At 33.8% G+C, this 15,467-nt stretch overlaps 1 protein-coding gene across 1 annotated transcript in view; it reads left to right on the top strand.

Annotated features, from left to right (window-relative positions):
• Nucleotides 1-15,467, top strand: part of CNTN5 (contactin 5) — a 1,373,994-nt gene that overhangs the window by 1,075,685 nt on the left and 282,842 nt on the right. Inside the window, exons 11-13 of the mRNA XM_036862636.1 lie at nucleotides 4,642-4,778; nucleotides 6,925-7,054; nucleotides 9,138-9,288. Coding sequence (XP_036718531.1) covers nucleotides 4,642-4,778; nucleotides 6,925-7,054; nucleotides 9,138-9,288 — 418 coding nt within the window. The remainder of the gene's footprint in view (nucleotides 1-4,641; nucleotides 4,779-6,924; nucleotides 7,055-9,137; nucleotides 9,289-15,467) is intronic.

The raw sequence follows: 15,467 nt of genomic DNA, 5'->3' as shown, positions 1-15,467 counted from the left end.
CAGACAAACTTTGCTGCCCCTACTCTAAATTAATGCATCTGTATAATAAATAAACTTCACAGCCTACAAGTGTTTATATTGTCCAAAAATTTCAGAGACAAGTTATGTGTAAAATTGGGAAAATCTACTTCAAAAATATGTACAATCTCATCTTTACTTCTATGAATCACAAATTGTACTTTTCATATTTACTACTTTTCATATTTGCTTTTATAATGTACATTATACAAAAAGGCTAGGTGATAATATTCTTATTTCTCAGATGAGGACACTAAAAAACAGAGGAAATCTATAATGCAGAGCACTGATACAAGCAAATACAGATGTTTCCAATATGAAATTAAACAAATTTCATATTCAACTGAATCTGCCAGCAGCTATAACTGTCACTGTATCTCAAGATCAGTTCTTCTAAAAAACTTAATGTTCTTCACAGGGACTTTAAAAAGTATTTTGAAACATTAATATCTGAATTCAACCAGTTTTCCTTTTCTTATTTGTAACAACTCCTTTAGAAATTCAGCACTCCAAACAACTTGACTATGCCATGCACATTTTGTTCATTCACTCATTGATTCAACTAATGTTTATTTAGTGGCTATTACTGCACTACATGCTAGTAATAGAGATTTGAAGGAGCTCTTGGTCCACTAGATCAGATGAAAAGCAAACCCCACATAAGGCAGAGCATGCTATCTGCTATGACGAAAGCATATGCAAAGGATTATGGGAGCACGGGGTCCACTGCATTTTACTGGGATGATTCAGGAAAGCATTCCAGAGAATCTGTACCTTAAGGGCTATCCCACCCACCAGTGGTCTGGCAGCCAGCTGGGTCAGGACCCAGCCCCTACCATCAGCAGGCTGGCACCAGTCCCAGGAACCCCCAGGGCCACATAACCAGCTACCTCAAGACACAGTTCCACCAACCAGTGGGTCAGTGAGAGCCCTGTGTCACCAGACCATGAAGCCAGCCATGCTGGGACCCAGGCACTCATTCCAGCAGGCCAGCAGCCACTGAATGAGGTAGGGCCAGGCAGCAAATGAGGCAGAAATAAATTAAATACAGGCTAAAATACAATTTTAAAAAATCAATGAAACTAAGAGCTGGTATTTTGAAAAGATAAACAAAGTTGATAGACCTTTAGCTAGACTCATCAAGAAAAAAAGGAGCCCATATAAATTAAATCAGAAATGAAAGAGAAGTTACAGCCAACACCACAGTAATACAAAGGATCATAAGAGACTACTACGAACAATTATATTCCAATAAAATGGACAATGTAGAAGAAATGGATAAATTTCTGGAAATGTACAATCTCCCAAGAATGAATCAGGAAGAAATAGAAAATATGAACAGACAAATTTCCAGTAATGAAATTGAATCAATAATTTAAAAAAAAAAAAAAAAAGAAAGCTTACAGAAAACAAAAGTCCAGTACCAGATGGCCTCACATGTGAAGTCTATCAAAAATTTAAAGAAGAGTTAACATCTATCCTTCTCAAACTATTCCAAAAATTTGCAGAGAAAGAAATGCTTCAAGGCCAATATCACCCTGATACCAAAACCAGACAAAGATATCACACACACACACACACAATTTTAGGCTAATATCATTGATGAACATAGGTATACATATCTTCAACAAAAAAATAGCAAATTGAATTCAACAATACATTAAAAGGATCATACCCTATGATCCACTGGGACTTATCCCAGAAATGCAAGGATGGTTCAATATCCACAAATCAATCAATATGATATACCACCTTAACAAATTAAACAATAAAACTCAAATGATCATCTCAATAGAAAAAGCTTTTGACAAAATTCAACATGCATTTATGATGAAAACTCAACAAAGTGGGTATGGTGGGAACATACCTCAACATTATAAAGACTATATATGAAAATCCCACAGCTAACACCATACTCAATGTGGAAAGCTAAAAGTGTTTTCTGTCAGATCGGGAACAGGACAACGATGCCTACTCTTGCCATTTTAATTCAAAATAGTGTTGGAAGTCCTAGCCACAGCAATCAGACAAGAAAAAGAAATAAAAGAAATCCAAATTGGAAAAGAAGTAAAACTTTGCAAAAGACAGGACACTTTATAGATAAAATCCTAAAGACACCACTCCAAAACTATTACAACTCATCAATGAATTCAATAAAATTGCAAGATGCAAAATTAATATACAGAAATCTGTTGCATTTCTAAATAAAAACTAACTGCAAACTATCAGAAAGAAAAATTATGAAAACAATCCCATTTATCATCACATCAAAAAGAGTCAAATATCTAGGAATAAATCTAACTAAGGATGTAAAAGACCTATACTTGGAACATTATAAGACACTGATGAAAGAAATTGAACACAACACAAACAAATGGAAAAGTATAACATGCTCAAAGTTTGAAAGAATTAATATTGTTAAAATGGCCATACTACCCAAGGCAATCTACAGATTCAACGAAACCCCTATCAAAATATCAAAGGCGTATTTTACAGAACTAGAACAAATAATTCTAAAATTTGTATGAAAACACAAAAGAACCCGAATAGCAAAAACAATCTTGAGACAGAAGAACCAAGCCGGCAGTATCACAATCCTTGATTTCAAACTATACTACGAAGCTCCAGTAATCAAAACACTACAGTACTGGCACAAAAACAGACACCTAGATCAATGGAACAGAATAGAGAGCCCAGAAGTGAACCCACATGTATATGGTCAATTCATCTATGACAAAGGAGGCAAGAATACAAAATGAGGAAAAGACATCCTCTTCAATAAAGGGTGTTGGAAAAATTGAACAGCCACATGAGTAAGAATCCAACTGGACTATTTTATCACACCATACACAAAAATAAACTCAAAATTAATTAAAGACGTAAATGTAAGACCTGAAACCATAAAACTCCTAGAAGAAAACATAGGCAGTATGATCTTTGACATAAGTCTTAGCAATATTTTTTTGGATCAGTCTCTTCAGGCAAGGGAAACAAAAGCAATTTTAAAAATGGAACTAAATTAAACTAAAAAGTCTTTGCACAGTAAAGGAAATTATCAAAAAAGCTGCCAACTGAATAAGATATTTGCAAATGATACATCTGAAAAGGAGTTATAAACCAAAATATACAAAGAACTCATACAGCTCAACATCAAAAAAAAAAAAAAAACCCAGTTAAAAAATGGGCAGAGGACCTGAATAGAAATTTTTTCAAAGAAGATATGCATATGGCCAACAAACACATGAAAAATGTTCAACATCTCTAGTCATCGGGGAAATGCAAATCAAACCAACAATGAGCATCACCTCAGACGTGTCAGAATGGCTATTATCAAAAAACAACAAATAATTGTTGGTAAAGATGTGGAGAAAAGGGAACCCTCATGCACTTTTGGTGGGAATATAAATTGGTGTAGCCACTATGGAAAACGGTATGGAAGTTACTCAAAAAATTAAAAAATAAAACTACCATATGATTCAACAATTCCACTCCTGGGTACTTATTCAAAGAAATGAAAACAATAATTTGAAAATAAACATGCACCCTTATGTTTATTGCAGCATTATTTACAATAGCCAAGATATGGAAGCAATCTAAGTACTCATTTATAGATTAATGGATAAAAATGATGTGAGATTATATATATATATATATATATATATATATATATATGATGGACTAATAGCCTAAAAAAAAAAAGAATGAAATCTTGCCATCTGCAACAACAAGGGTAGACCTAGAGGGTATTATGCTAAGGGAAATAAGTCATAGAAAGACAAGTAGCATATGATTTCACTTATATGTGGAATCCAAAAAACAAAATAAATGAACAGACATAAAACAGAAACAGAGTCATAGGTACAGAGAACAAACAGGTGGTTGCCAGAGGGGAGAGGGGTGGAGGAATGAAAGAAATAGATGAGGGAGATTAAGAGGTACAAACTTAAAAAAATATTTGACAATGGAGGAAAGACACTTTAACCATATCTTACAGATTTCATACAATTGCAATGTTATCTTTCAACCATATCTTACAGATTTCATACAATTGCAATGTTATCTTTCTGATAAAGAAATTTTTCTCTGTTGTAATTTTGAAACCTTATATATTTACATATATATTTATAATGCACTAGAATGCTAGTAAATATAGAACAATTTTATATCAAATGAAATTTGAATTTACAAATTATTTTTCCAAGGCTATTCAGGTTCTATCAGAAAAGAAAAAGCAGAGCAGTTATACAATAAACTGACATGTTTTCTTACTTCAATCCATGCTAAAGCTGCTTTAGTATTTGGAAGAAGTGATACTTCTAAGCCTTCTTACTAAACGTTCCAGTGCTCTCCATGGGGAGAGTCTAGCCACTTACTGTAAAGTGGGTAAAACAACAATATTTGTTTCACTTAGATTATCAGAACATTATCATTGCTATATTTTTTTGCACAGGAAATAGAGTTCTGTGTGTAATGTAATGCTGTGTTTTTCCAAACACCGATAGTTATGTTAATTGATAAAAAATGTTAATGCATAAGAATTTGTGAATATTCCATATGAATTTTGAGCTTGGTGAAGCATTTGAGAAATGAAATCACCCTTCTTTAATGCTTAAACTCTTACAGCATACCCACACTGGGTAGCAAAACTGAATGATACTCAGTTAGACAGTGGGAGCCCTCTCCGATGGGAATGTAAGGCAACTGGAAAACCCAGACCCACATACCGTTGGCTGAAGAATGGAGTACCCCTCTTGCTTCAGGTACTGTTGGTAACCTTAGCCTGTTCCAGTGTAATTTTAGAAGGATTTCACACAGGACAAGCTATCTTCCTTTAGTCTTATTGAAAGCCATTTCTTATGTATCCCTTATATTTGGAATGAGAAAAATAACATATATAATTAAAATTTTCTTTTTATTTTAATTGCCTCATTACTTCTTTGAGTAATATATCACTTCTTTAAATTTTATTCTATCCTATAAATTCATTCAAAAATATCAATGATTATCATAGACGTATTGCCATTTCCAGCAGACTTTTAGACGTCATCTAGTTTATTGCTATCACTTTGCAGATGTTGGAGTTATCTCCAAGAAGTAAAGTGACTTGCCCAAGATCATATATCTAGTAAGAGATGAGACTGGAAGAGAATCCTAGTCTTCTGTGTCCTAGGCAGTTTCTTCACAACATCCTGCTACACATTGACAAATTTATTTTTAGTAAATCTCTTGCATGCTTTTATTTTATTTTTTATTTTTTAACATCTTTATTGGAGTATAATTGCTTTACAATGGTGTGTTAGTTTCTGCTATATAACAAAGTGAATCAGCTATACATTTACATATATCCCCATATCTCCTCCTTCTTGCGTCTCCCTCTCACCCTCCCTATCCCACCCCTCTAGGTGGACACAAAACACTGAGATGATCTCCCTGTGCTATGCAGCTGCTTCCCACTAGCTATCTATTTTACATTTAGTAGTGTATATATTCCCATGCCACTCTCTCACTTCGTCCCAGCTTACCCTTCCCCCTCCCCGTGTCCTCAAAACAACTTAATACCTACTGAATTTGAGAATAAATTGATTACTATTTAAAATAAGAATAATTGTTATAATTTCAGCTCTTTCCCTTGTTGTGGCCTTTCCAGGAAGGAGAGGAAAAAGGGAATAGTTCACTATTTATGGACAAAAGAGAGAGAAAGTTTGAAATTCCAAACACAGCTTCTGCCCAGGTCCTGCCATTACCAAAGGATCTCTTGACTGACATTTGCCTCTTTGGGCTTTGGTTTGCTCTTTTGTAAAATGAAGAGATTGGATCAGATCATCCCCACAGTCCCATCCAGCTCCAATATTCCCTTACTCTAAAACCAGTTAGTCCAAAACAGAACACAGTTACACAAAAAGACAGACAGAAATAAAAAAGAACAATAGAGCTGTTAAGGAAAACTGAGGGGGAGGGAGTGGGAATCCTGAGATACTCGTTCATTGCCTGTCTCTCTCTAATTCTTTTTGGGATATCAGATAAACCTTGAGATGGGATCTGTGCTAGTTATATTTTCAACTCCCACATCCAAGTAAAGTGAATTCCACTGGCAGATAATAGTCTGTTAAGTGAATGGGTTAATTTTAAAAAGGACGTCAAATTTCTTGGCATCTTCGTTGATAGGTAATCAAAGCACTGCTCACTAAAATTAAAAGAATGATTTGTTTGACATTAAGGAGATAAGACACCTGGCTGCTTAACAGCATTTTAAATTTAAAATTTGGTTTTGAAATGTGTTCTTGGCCTCAGTTTACTTCAGTTTGCTAATGCTCAATCCTCTGTCTTCTGTATTGTTTCATCTGATCAGTTTACATTTTCTGACCAATAGTTTTATGCAGAATCCAGTTGCAGGGCAATTTTTTAATTTGTGTTACTGTGTTGCGAAGTGAGAGAAAAGGCAGACTTCTGACCGGATTAATATAGTAAAGAGATTCTTGTGATGACCTGGCCTATATTTAACCTTGATCCCTTGTATATACAGTCTCAATCCTTCTACCATTTGAACTCCTGCTTCTCCTTTGTAAAATGAATTCAAATAAAAGCAGTATCGGCTGATTGTATTTCATAAACTTAACTAGTATACCAAACAAAAGCAACTTATTTTAAAAACATAACCAAAAGTAAAACTCGTAAGTATAACTACAGGAAAATATAGTTATAATTTCTTTTCTGACTGAGAAATAGTTGTATTTTACATAAGATATTATATTAGAATAATGAACAGTAGATTTGTGTTCCTAAGTTGTCAAATAATGTTCAACTGTATTAATCAGAGGCTTTTTTGTCTTGATCTAGCAGAGAGTAACTGCAAAATCTCTATGATTCATTCACTTTCTATATCTATTTTTTTTTATTCCATTACAGAGTAGGGTTGAGATGGTTAATGGAGTATTGATGATCCACAATGTGAATCAATCAGATGCTGGAATGTATCAGTGTTTGGCTGAAAATAAATATGGAGCCATTTATGGGAGTGCTGAGCTGAAGATTCTAGGTATGCAATTTCTAAGTAAATAAAGAGGAAAAAAATGTTGCTTCTTTTCATGCTGTAATTCTTACTATACTGAAGGTTTATGATGTGATCGTAAAAACCTATTTTATGGTTTGAAAAGAAATACTATGTCTTGCTGATATGTATTTTTTTAAGCTTTAGGAGACAAGTTTACATGGTGTACAGTTTGTCCCATAACTTTCTATAAGATTTTCTCTAATTTTAGTTTTAATCCTAACAGGTTTATACAATATGTCTTTTCTATGGTATTAAAAAAATCATGTAAGAAAAGTATGTTAACTTTCAAGGAAGAATGTTTTAAGGGTAGGGAATCAGAATGTAAGTTTTCAACACAGCAGTGCTTAATATTCTCCCAAGCAGCTGCTACCTACCAGTAGGTATGTGGTTCCTGCAAGGTGGGACTCCTAAGTAAATCTCACTCTCTTGAAGGGTCATCAACCATTGTCACCTTTACAGGTTGATGAAAGCCCTTCTGAGGCCAGGCCAGCAAGCTCCTAGTGTTACACTCTTGAGAATATAACCACAACACTAGCACTATTTCACTCTTTAATACAAGAAAAATTCAGTCCAGGGGAATAAGCTACCCAGATTGAGCATGGTTCAGTTTCTGGAATAGATTTTACTTTTTCCCACTCTCATGATTTTCTAAGCTTTTGTTCTGGGATGATTATAATACAAAGAGAGAGACTTAGATGATCTTAACGCACCATATCCCAAACGTGGGCAGGAGCCTAAGTGTGCTTTGTACTTTCCACTGACCCAAAGCACAACATTAACAGAAACACCCAAGATCTCTGGAATCTGAAAATGCACCATTCACATATCAGCTATGTGATAAATCAAAAACCATAAATCAAACAGAATTATGAATGTTTACATTTGAAATTTCTTCACATTATCACAAATCCATCCAAAATAGATATAGGAATCCACGTTTCAATGTCGTACATCCTAACCAATCAAATATTAATGTACTTTCTTGTCAGCTCATACTCCAACATTTCTGAATTAAAAAGCTGATTCAGCTTTCACCTAGTTAATGTTTTACCCAGAAACACTCTCAAATGTGTCCCTTTCTCATTCACTAGACATATTTTCAAAATTATGTTTAATAAGGTATATTCCCAGTAGGCAACCAAAAATATCACCTGTGATCTTCCTATAAATTCCTTAACTTTTCTTTCAGTTTTTTAATCCATGGCAATTGGTACCTTTTGTGTGTGTGTTGCATACATATCTTTTAATGTTGTGTGCCATGCATTATACTGATATGTGATGGACATAAAAAACTTATGAAATATTCATAAAATTGTCATATTGGCATAAATAAATGTCTCAGATACAGTAAACTTGTACGCATATTTCCAGTTTATCTTTTAGATTCAAAGGTGACTTTTTTTTTAATTTGTTTTTGTCTCTCTGTCACGTGTTGTTTTTGTCCAGCATTCTCAACCACAGCTACCTACTGGAATTTCCTGGGAAGTTTAATCAAAACTGTCTTCAAATGATCAGGCCTAGATGAATAATTGCAAACAATGAAATAAAATTTTAATTGAAATTTAAATAATTCAATTTCTTAAAAATATATTTCTTTTAAAACTACATTTAATTTTGTATACTATTAAAATAAAATATGCATTAAAACTCATAGATAGGAAATGGGCTACGCAGGATTGCCTTCTATGCAGATAACCTCCATTTTTCCAAAGGAAGCCCAAAATAGACTTCTGTGTCCAGCCCCTTCACCTTTTGTCCAAAGTGCTCATTAGTCTTTCACAATTAAAGTTGATAATCATAATTAAAGCATCTCATTCTTTGAAACAGCCTTTGTCTCTGGGCCCCACAATTGTATGGAACTATCACCTGCTGTTGGAAAGAAAAGCCAATAAGATAGCTACTAATTAATAATAAATTAAATTTCAAGTTAGTGCCTTTTACATGTGTAGATATCCTATGATTTTATTAGAAATGCATTCCAAAGATAAAGTTGCCAAATCTTGGTGAATCATCCATTAGAGGTTATTGTCATTGCTTGTGGTAGAACTAACCTTTTACTTTTTCATAGCTTCAGCTCCCACTTTTACACTGAATCAACTGAAGAAAACAATAATTATTACTAAAGGCCAAGAAGTCATCATAGAGTGCAAACCCCAAGGTTCTCCAAAACCAACCATCACTTGGAAGAAAGGAGACAAAGCAGTTAGAGAGAATAAAAGGTTAGAAGTCTATTTCATAATTCAAACTCTTAATATCAGACTTTTTGAATGCAGATGATACAAAGTATATGTCTTGCCATAATTGTGAGATATATGTCATGAACTGACTGAACTATGGTTTTGTCTACATAATGATTAAAAAAAATCAAATGATTTATAAAGAAAAAAGTTATACCTCAATATAACCAGACTTCTTTGCTTCAATGGTGTTTCAACACCAGTTGGGAATTTCACCAGGTTATGAAGAAAGCAAACACTTTCATTAAGTTAGTAATTTTTGGTTTTCATTTGGGTCTGCAGATTTGAGGATCCACAAGTTATCTATGATAATCTTTAGAGATCGGGTTCTCATTTCAATGCTAATATTAAAAATAATATAAATATACCCTGGATCTTCTGGATAATCAATTTATGACAGAATATTTCCAAGTGAAATTTGTGCAGAAGTTTGCATTTTTGTTTTCAATCACATTGATGCAAAATACTATAGAATTATTTCAATTGCCACAGGCAAATGAGAAATGTTCAGAGAACTATTTAACGTGTAAAGGTTTGTCTTTGGTATGTAAAGCCAAAGGATACCACAGGAATACAAATGGGGAAAAGTGATGAGAGAATCAAATACTTGCATGACAGTTGATATATGGCAAATTTGAAAGTTCCATGCTTTACCAATCATTATCATGTGGTGTTTTACCTTTGGCAAAATATTATCCTCCATTCTGTTAAAATAATGTTGTATATGTTGTTTTACAGTTTTGTTTTTATTTGATCTATAAAGATAAGGAGTTTATGTTTTGTTTTATGTTTGGGTCTCTGTAAACATATAGCTAAGATAATTTAATTCAGCATTAGAGGTCCATTTAAACAATTCTTTAAGTAATTTTGGAATATTTTGAAATACTTGAAAAATTTCTTTAGAATATATATATATTTTTCCCATTCAATTCTGAGAAACACTGTTTTAAATTGCTTGTCTCTGATGAAATAATTTATGAATGATTGGATTCCATCCAGGCCCAAGGATCTACGCTGCCTGGAAAAGGTGACAACCTAGAATTGACATGGGTCATAATGGACATTTTGTTTTGAAAAAAATTTCTCTTTCTTAGTGGGGGTAGGGCTGGGCAGCAAATCACACACTGAGAGATCAGTGTTGCATTTTGTTGAATTGCATTTGGTTGAATTACATATGGTCGAATTGAAGTTTTTTGGATTATTGCTCAGAAATATGAAAAAAAAAAACTGACACAAATCTTTCATTAAAGCAGAAGAAAATTAATTCATTGTATACCAGTAAGAACATATTTACATTGCTTGGTTATCATTTTTTCTGAATGTATTAAATTTTTTCATAATATCATCAAAATATATATGCCATATTAGTACAAGCCATTCCATTTGAAATGCATTACTTTGTGTTTGTGGATGGCATGTGAGCCTTGTCTTATTTATTTCAGTTCACCATAGAATGTTCCTCATCAACTATTCATAGATATCACATTGAGTTTAAAAAAGTGGCATCTCTTTTGTCCAAGCAAAAGTACTGAGAGAGGAACAGGATTATGGGTTTTCTATTACAACAAATATGAGCATAATAAACTTTTTTTTTTTTTTTAACAGACAATATCAGTCTTTCTTTCTTTCTTTATTTTTTTTTCTTTTTGGCTGTGTTGGGTCTTCGTTTCTGTGCGAGGGCTTCCTCTAGCTGCGGCAAGCGGGGGCCACTCTTCATCGCCGTGCGCGGGCCTCTCACTGTCACGGCCTCTCTTGTTGCGGGGCACAGGCTCCAGACGCGCAGGCTCAGTAATTCTGGCTCACGGGCCTAGTTGCTCCGCGGCATGTGGGATCTTCCCAGACCAGGGCTCGAACCCTTGTACCCTGCATTGGCAGGCAGATTCTCAACCACTGCGCCACCAGGGAAGCCCCTAAACTTTTTATTTTCCAGAAGAAGTTAAAAAGTATAGTTTGTGAATTTTCCATTTTTCTTGCTCACTTTTCTATTCACTGCTAACCCCTTGGGTTAGTGAGACAAATACAATGGCTTCAAACTCAGATCACTCAATTTTTCCAGATCTAAATACTTCTGGTCAAAGTGCTATTTAGGAAAAAGGCTGAAAGGTGTTTTTATTTAAGTAAAAGCAAGATTTGGGCACAATTACTTAGCATTGTGTTACCCTGAATGATATGTTTATATCATAACAGGTCTGTAAACTGGTTGAATTTAATAACAAAGACCAAAGATCATAGTGCATTTTTATTTTTTTGGCTGCATCTGCACAACATGCAAGATCTTAGTTCCCTGACCAAGGATTCAACCCATGCCCCCTGCGGTGAAAGCACAGAGTCTTAAACACTGGGCCACCAGGGAAGTCCCAAAAGGGCATTTTTATTCTTAAAAATTGACAGGACCACTTGCAAAATATAATTTTTAGTTGTATGCAATTTACTACCACACTGAGATTTCAGGTTTCACAAAGAATACAATCTAGTTGGGTATAAAAAAATATAAATGTTCAAATATTAAAATAAGAGGCTAAGATTTAATTAACAATAGAAAGATTTCCACAAAGTAGTATGAGAAGACACACATAGATATTTGGACAACTGTACATTCTAAAAATATGAATGGAAACTTGAAACTTAAAATTTTAATGATATGTATTATACATTCTTTAAAATAGCATGTCAGTTACACATGACAACTTATTTTCTTACATATATTTCAGATCATTTGTCTCTGTTACAAAGCACCTCAACCATTTGTAAGAATTGTAAATATAAGCGTAAGTGGAAAGGGAGATGTTAGAAAACTGTTAAGGCTTTGAAAAGTTTGGGCCATATGTATTTCACATGGGGCTACAGATTCAAATCATGGTTTATTTTGTTGTAATATAAGTATATTCACCATTCATGTGATCTTCATCAAGTATGTCCCCCACTCATGCAACCAACAACTGGAAAAAAAAATGTTAAACGAATAGCCTTGCCCTTCATTCATAATCTTCACAGTTATTTGGGGTCTTTCCAAATTAAAGATTGAAACAGCAAAAGGCAGTTTCCTACATGGTCAAATAAAGACTAGTATTACATTGGGGAAAAGGTTTTAAAGTAATAATATATCATAAGAGGAACATTTAAGTGTGAGAAACATATCACAAAGCATAAAATTGTGTCCAGAGCAATAGCATAAAAATGTAATAAAAGATTTTAATTGCAGAAAAAAATGTCACCTAATCATCTGAGAACATGTCAGAAACTCAGAAAGGTGAATTTGAATCTAGCATTAATTTCAATTTAACTGTAAACTGTAAATGCAATGTTATAACAACTGGAGGTTAATAGTCATTTGTTTTATCAATAGAGTGTCAAACAATTTATTAGCTTACCTTTTCTGCCACATTTTCATGGAATGTTCCCAAATTCAGTTTCGTTTTGTTTGTTTTGGGAGGGATACTTCAAAACACAGACTTTTTTGAATTTATCTGTTTCACTAAAGAAATACATAAACCATTATTCTAAAGTTTAAAATTTAGTAAGGAATAACTAGAACACAACATGAATTTTAGAAGAAATATGATTAACAAATAAGTTGTCTGATTATATATTACAAAATATTTCATTCATTTGACCCTAAATGATACATCTAAAGTATGTAAGAAAATGGATTATATTAGAGTTTGTGAGTTGCTTGTAGTCATTTGTTGTTTATATTACAGAATGAGTTGTTTATATCAGAAAATGATCAGTATGAACTGCTGTTCAAACATTAAATCATATTATTACTAATAATGATGATGATTACTCATAAGTCTGTAGCATTTATAATTTACAGAGCATTTTAACATTGTGTGTAACAGAACCCAGTGAATAAAACAGGAAGACTATGAGTTTTCAACAAGTTACTTAATTTTCTTACTTATAAAATTGGATTCTAAAAGAGTAACCTTGTTGGGTTCTGAAAAATAAATGAAATTTTGTGTGTAAAATACACTGGCTGGTGTACGGCATTCAGTAAGTGCTCAATGAATGTTACCATGGTGATGAAGTTGTTGCTGCTGAACTTGGCAGTGGTGATGTCGGTGATGATGATGGTATCATTTGAGCCTTTGAATCTTTGCATACTGGCCTCAATTTTTGTTATCAATAGTTCTGAAAAACTTTAACACTTTCCTATCCTTTCTCTACCAATTAAGGGAAAGATACCTGAACTAAGTTATTATCTGGCATTAAAGGAGTCTTTTGGGCCTTCCATGTGACAAATTTGTTAATCTGTGTCCCTAAATTGAATTCTTTGTCCCTCACACCCAAAACCTCCACTTCTTGGCATTTATTCCTGGTGTGGCCATTCTCACCAATCTTACCTACTCCTAGTTCAGTATCATTGAGATAATTTCTGAACTAGCAGGTTGAATAGTTGCTTGTTCCATGATCAGTATTTTAGGCCATGTGAATATACATATAGATAAATATACATGGGGAGTTAATGGAAATAGAGAAGAAGATTTTAAAACTATATTTATTTTTTTCTTTTAAGGAATCTCTTGGTTTTGCCCCATTGCTTTTAAAGATCACCAGCACATATCCACTTAAGTTCCTTTATCAATCATGTCCATTTTCATACTAAAACGAATTTGCTCCAGGAGTACTAAGACATGAAACAGTCCTTGGGGATTTTCTCCTCTAGTATACTTTCATTCAGAATGTTCTGCTCATCAAACTCATATTAGATTTTCACTTCAGCTCATTATTTCCATTACTTGGCCATTAACTTTTGTTAAAATATAATCACCCAGAGGCACTCCAGCAGTGCACAAATATTAAGCTTGTATTATTCCTTGTTCATTTCCTGTACTTTTTGTGGACAAAGACAATTTTGGCTGAAATGAAGAATACATAGTTTTTGATAAAGGCACAATTTGTTTTGTTTCCTTTCCATCTGCACATATATAAACTGTTATTGCAATGCATAGAATATGCCATACGTGTTTTAAAAATTATTCACAATTATTGGAATAAGTACCAATTTTCATTTCTAGATGGGGGTGGGTGGGTACCAGTTACAGAGATAATAGACTATAATTCAGATGGGTGCTAAAGAAACCCTGCATCCCAAAATATAAAAAGTATCCTATGGAGGGGCAGTATTATAACGTAATTTTTCTTTTATGGGCCTATAATCTAAGGAAAGACTTGTAATAATCCTTTCCTCACCAAAGGAGCTTCAGAACGGCGAAGTTTCCAACTTACTCATTTAACACGCTCAGAAAATCTCACTTGAAATGCCCATTAGTTGACTTCTAGTGGGAATTCATGTTGTGTTTATTAGGCAACAATGATCAGGCTCACATACTGACTCACAGACATATGGAAAAATATATTCTTAGCACAAGCCCTGAAGGACACTGTTACTGAGGGGAAAACAGGGTCTTCTTTCATTTTCTAAGGAAAAAGAGGAATTCATGGGTATAATTAAGGTCTTGTTTCCGTTCCTTTGTTTCTATCTACATGCTGTGTCTGCTAATGAACAAGCTGTTTCATTGTTTCCTCTGTGACAATGTATTTTACATATTAAGAACATAAAACAATATAGACCCTAGGTATCTTGCTTTTTTCAGGGTCTAAGAAATTGTACAATGAGGGAAAATGAGCATTCATATATCAAGAATATGTCAGTTGACTTCCTTTATTAATTAAAATCTATGCTTTCAAAGGAAATAAAACAAAATAACATTATTTATCTAAGGGAAGAGAAAGTTGATAGCTGACTTCATAAGTTTTAATATGTGTGAACTGCTTGCAATCTACAATGTTTTATCTGCAATGTTTATCAGAGACTGTGACTTGCTGTTCCAGAAGCCCACCAAGCTTAAGGGGATGAGGAGGAAATGGCCTTACATGTGTTATGGTGGGGTTAGGATGCTGACTTCCTGGTTTCAAAAGCTAACTGCAGAAGGTCCTGCCTAATTAACCTTCTCTTTAAAATGCTAGCAAAACACTAAAGAGGAAAAAATGCAAAGCCATAGGAGCATTGGAAATTAACCAATGTAGATGAACAAATTTTTGGCCTCTAGGAGGAATCACTCCTTCAAGTAAAAATGAGCTCAATTAAGAAATGCTCAAGGGCTATTAAAACCTAGGTCCCTGAAACTACAACTAAATCAATATAAGAAACTAAC

Source organism: Balaenoptera musculus, chromosome 8, assembly GCF_009873245.2.
Source record: "Balaenoptera musculus isolate JJ_BM4_2016_0621 chromosome 8, mBalMus1.pri.v3, whole genome shotgun sequence".
NCBI classification, from domain to species: Eukaryota; Metazoa; Chordata; class Mammalia; order Artiodactyla; family Balaenopteridae; genus Balaenoptera; species Balaenoptera musculus.
The sequence above is the reverse complement of the archived record's forward strand: the minus strand, read 5'-3'. Positions and strand labels throughout refer to the sequence as shown.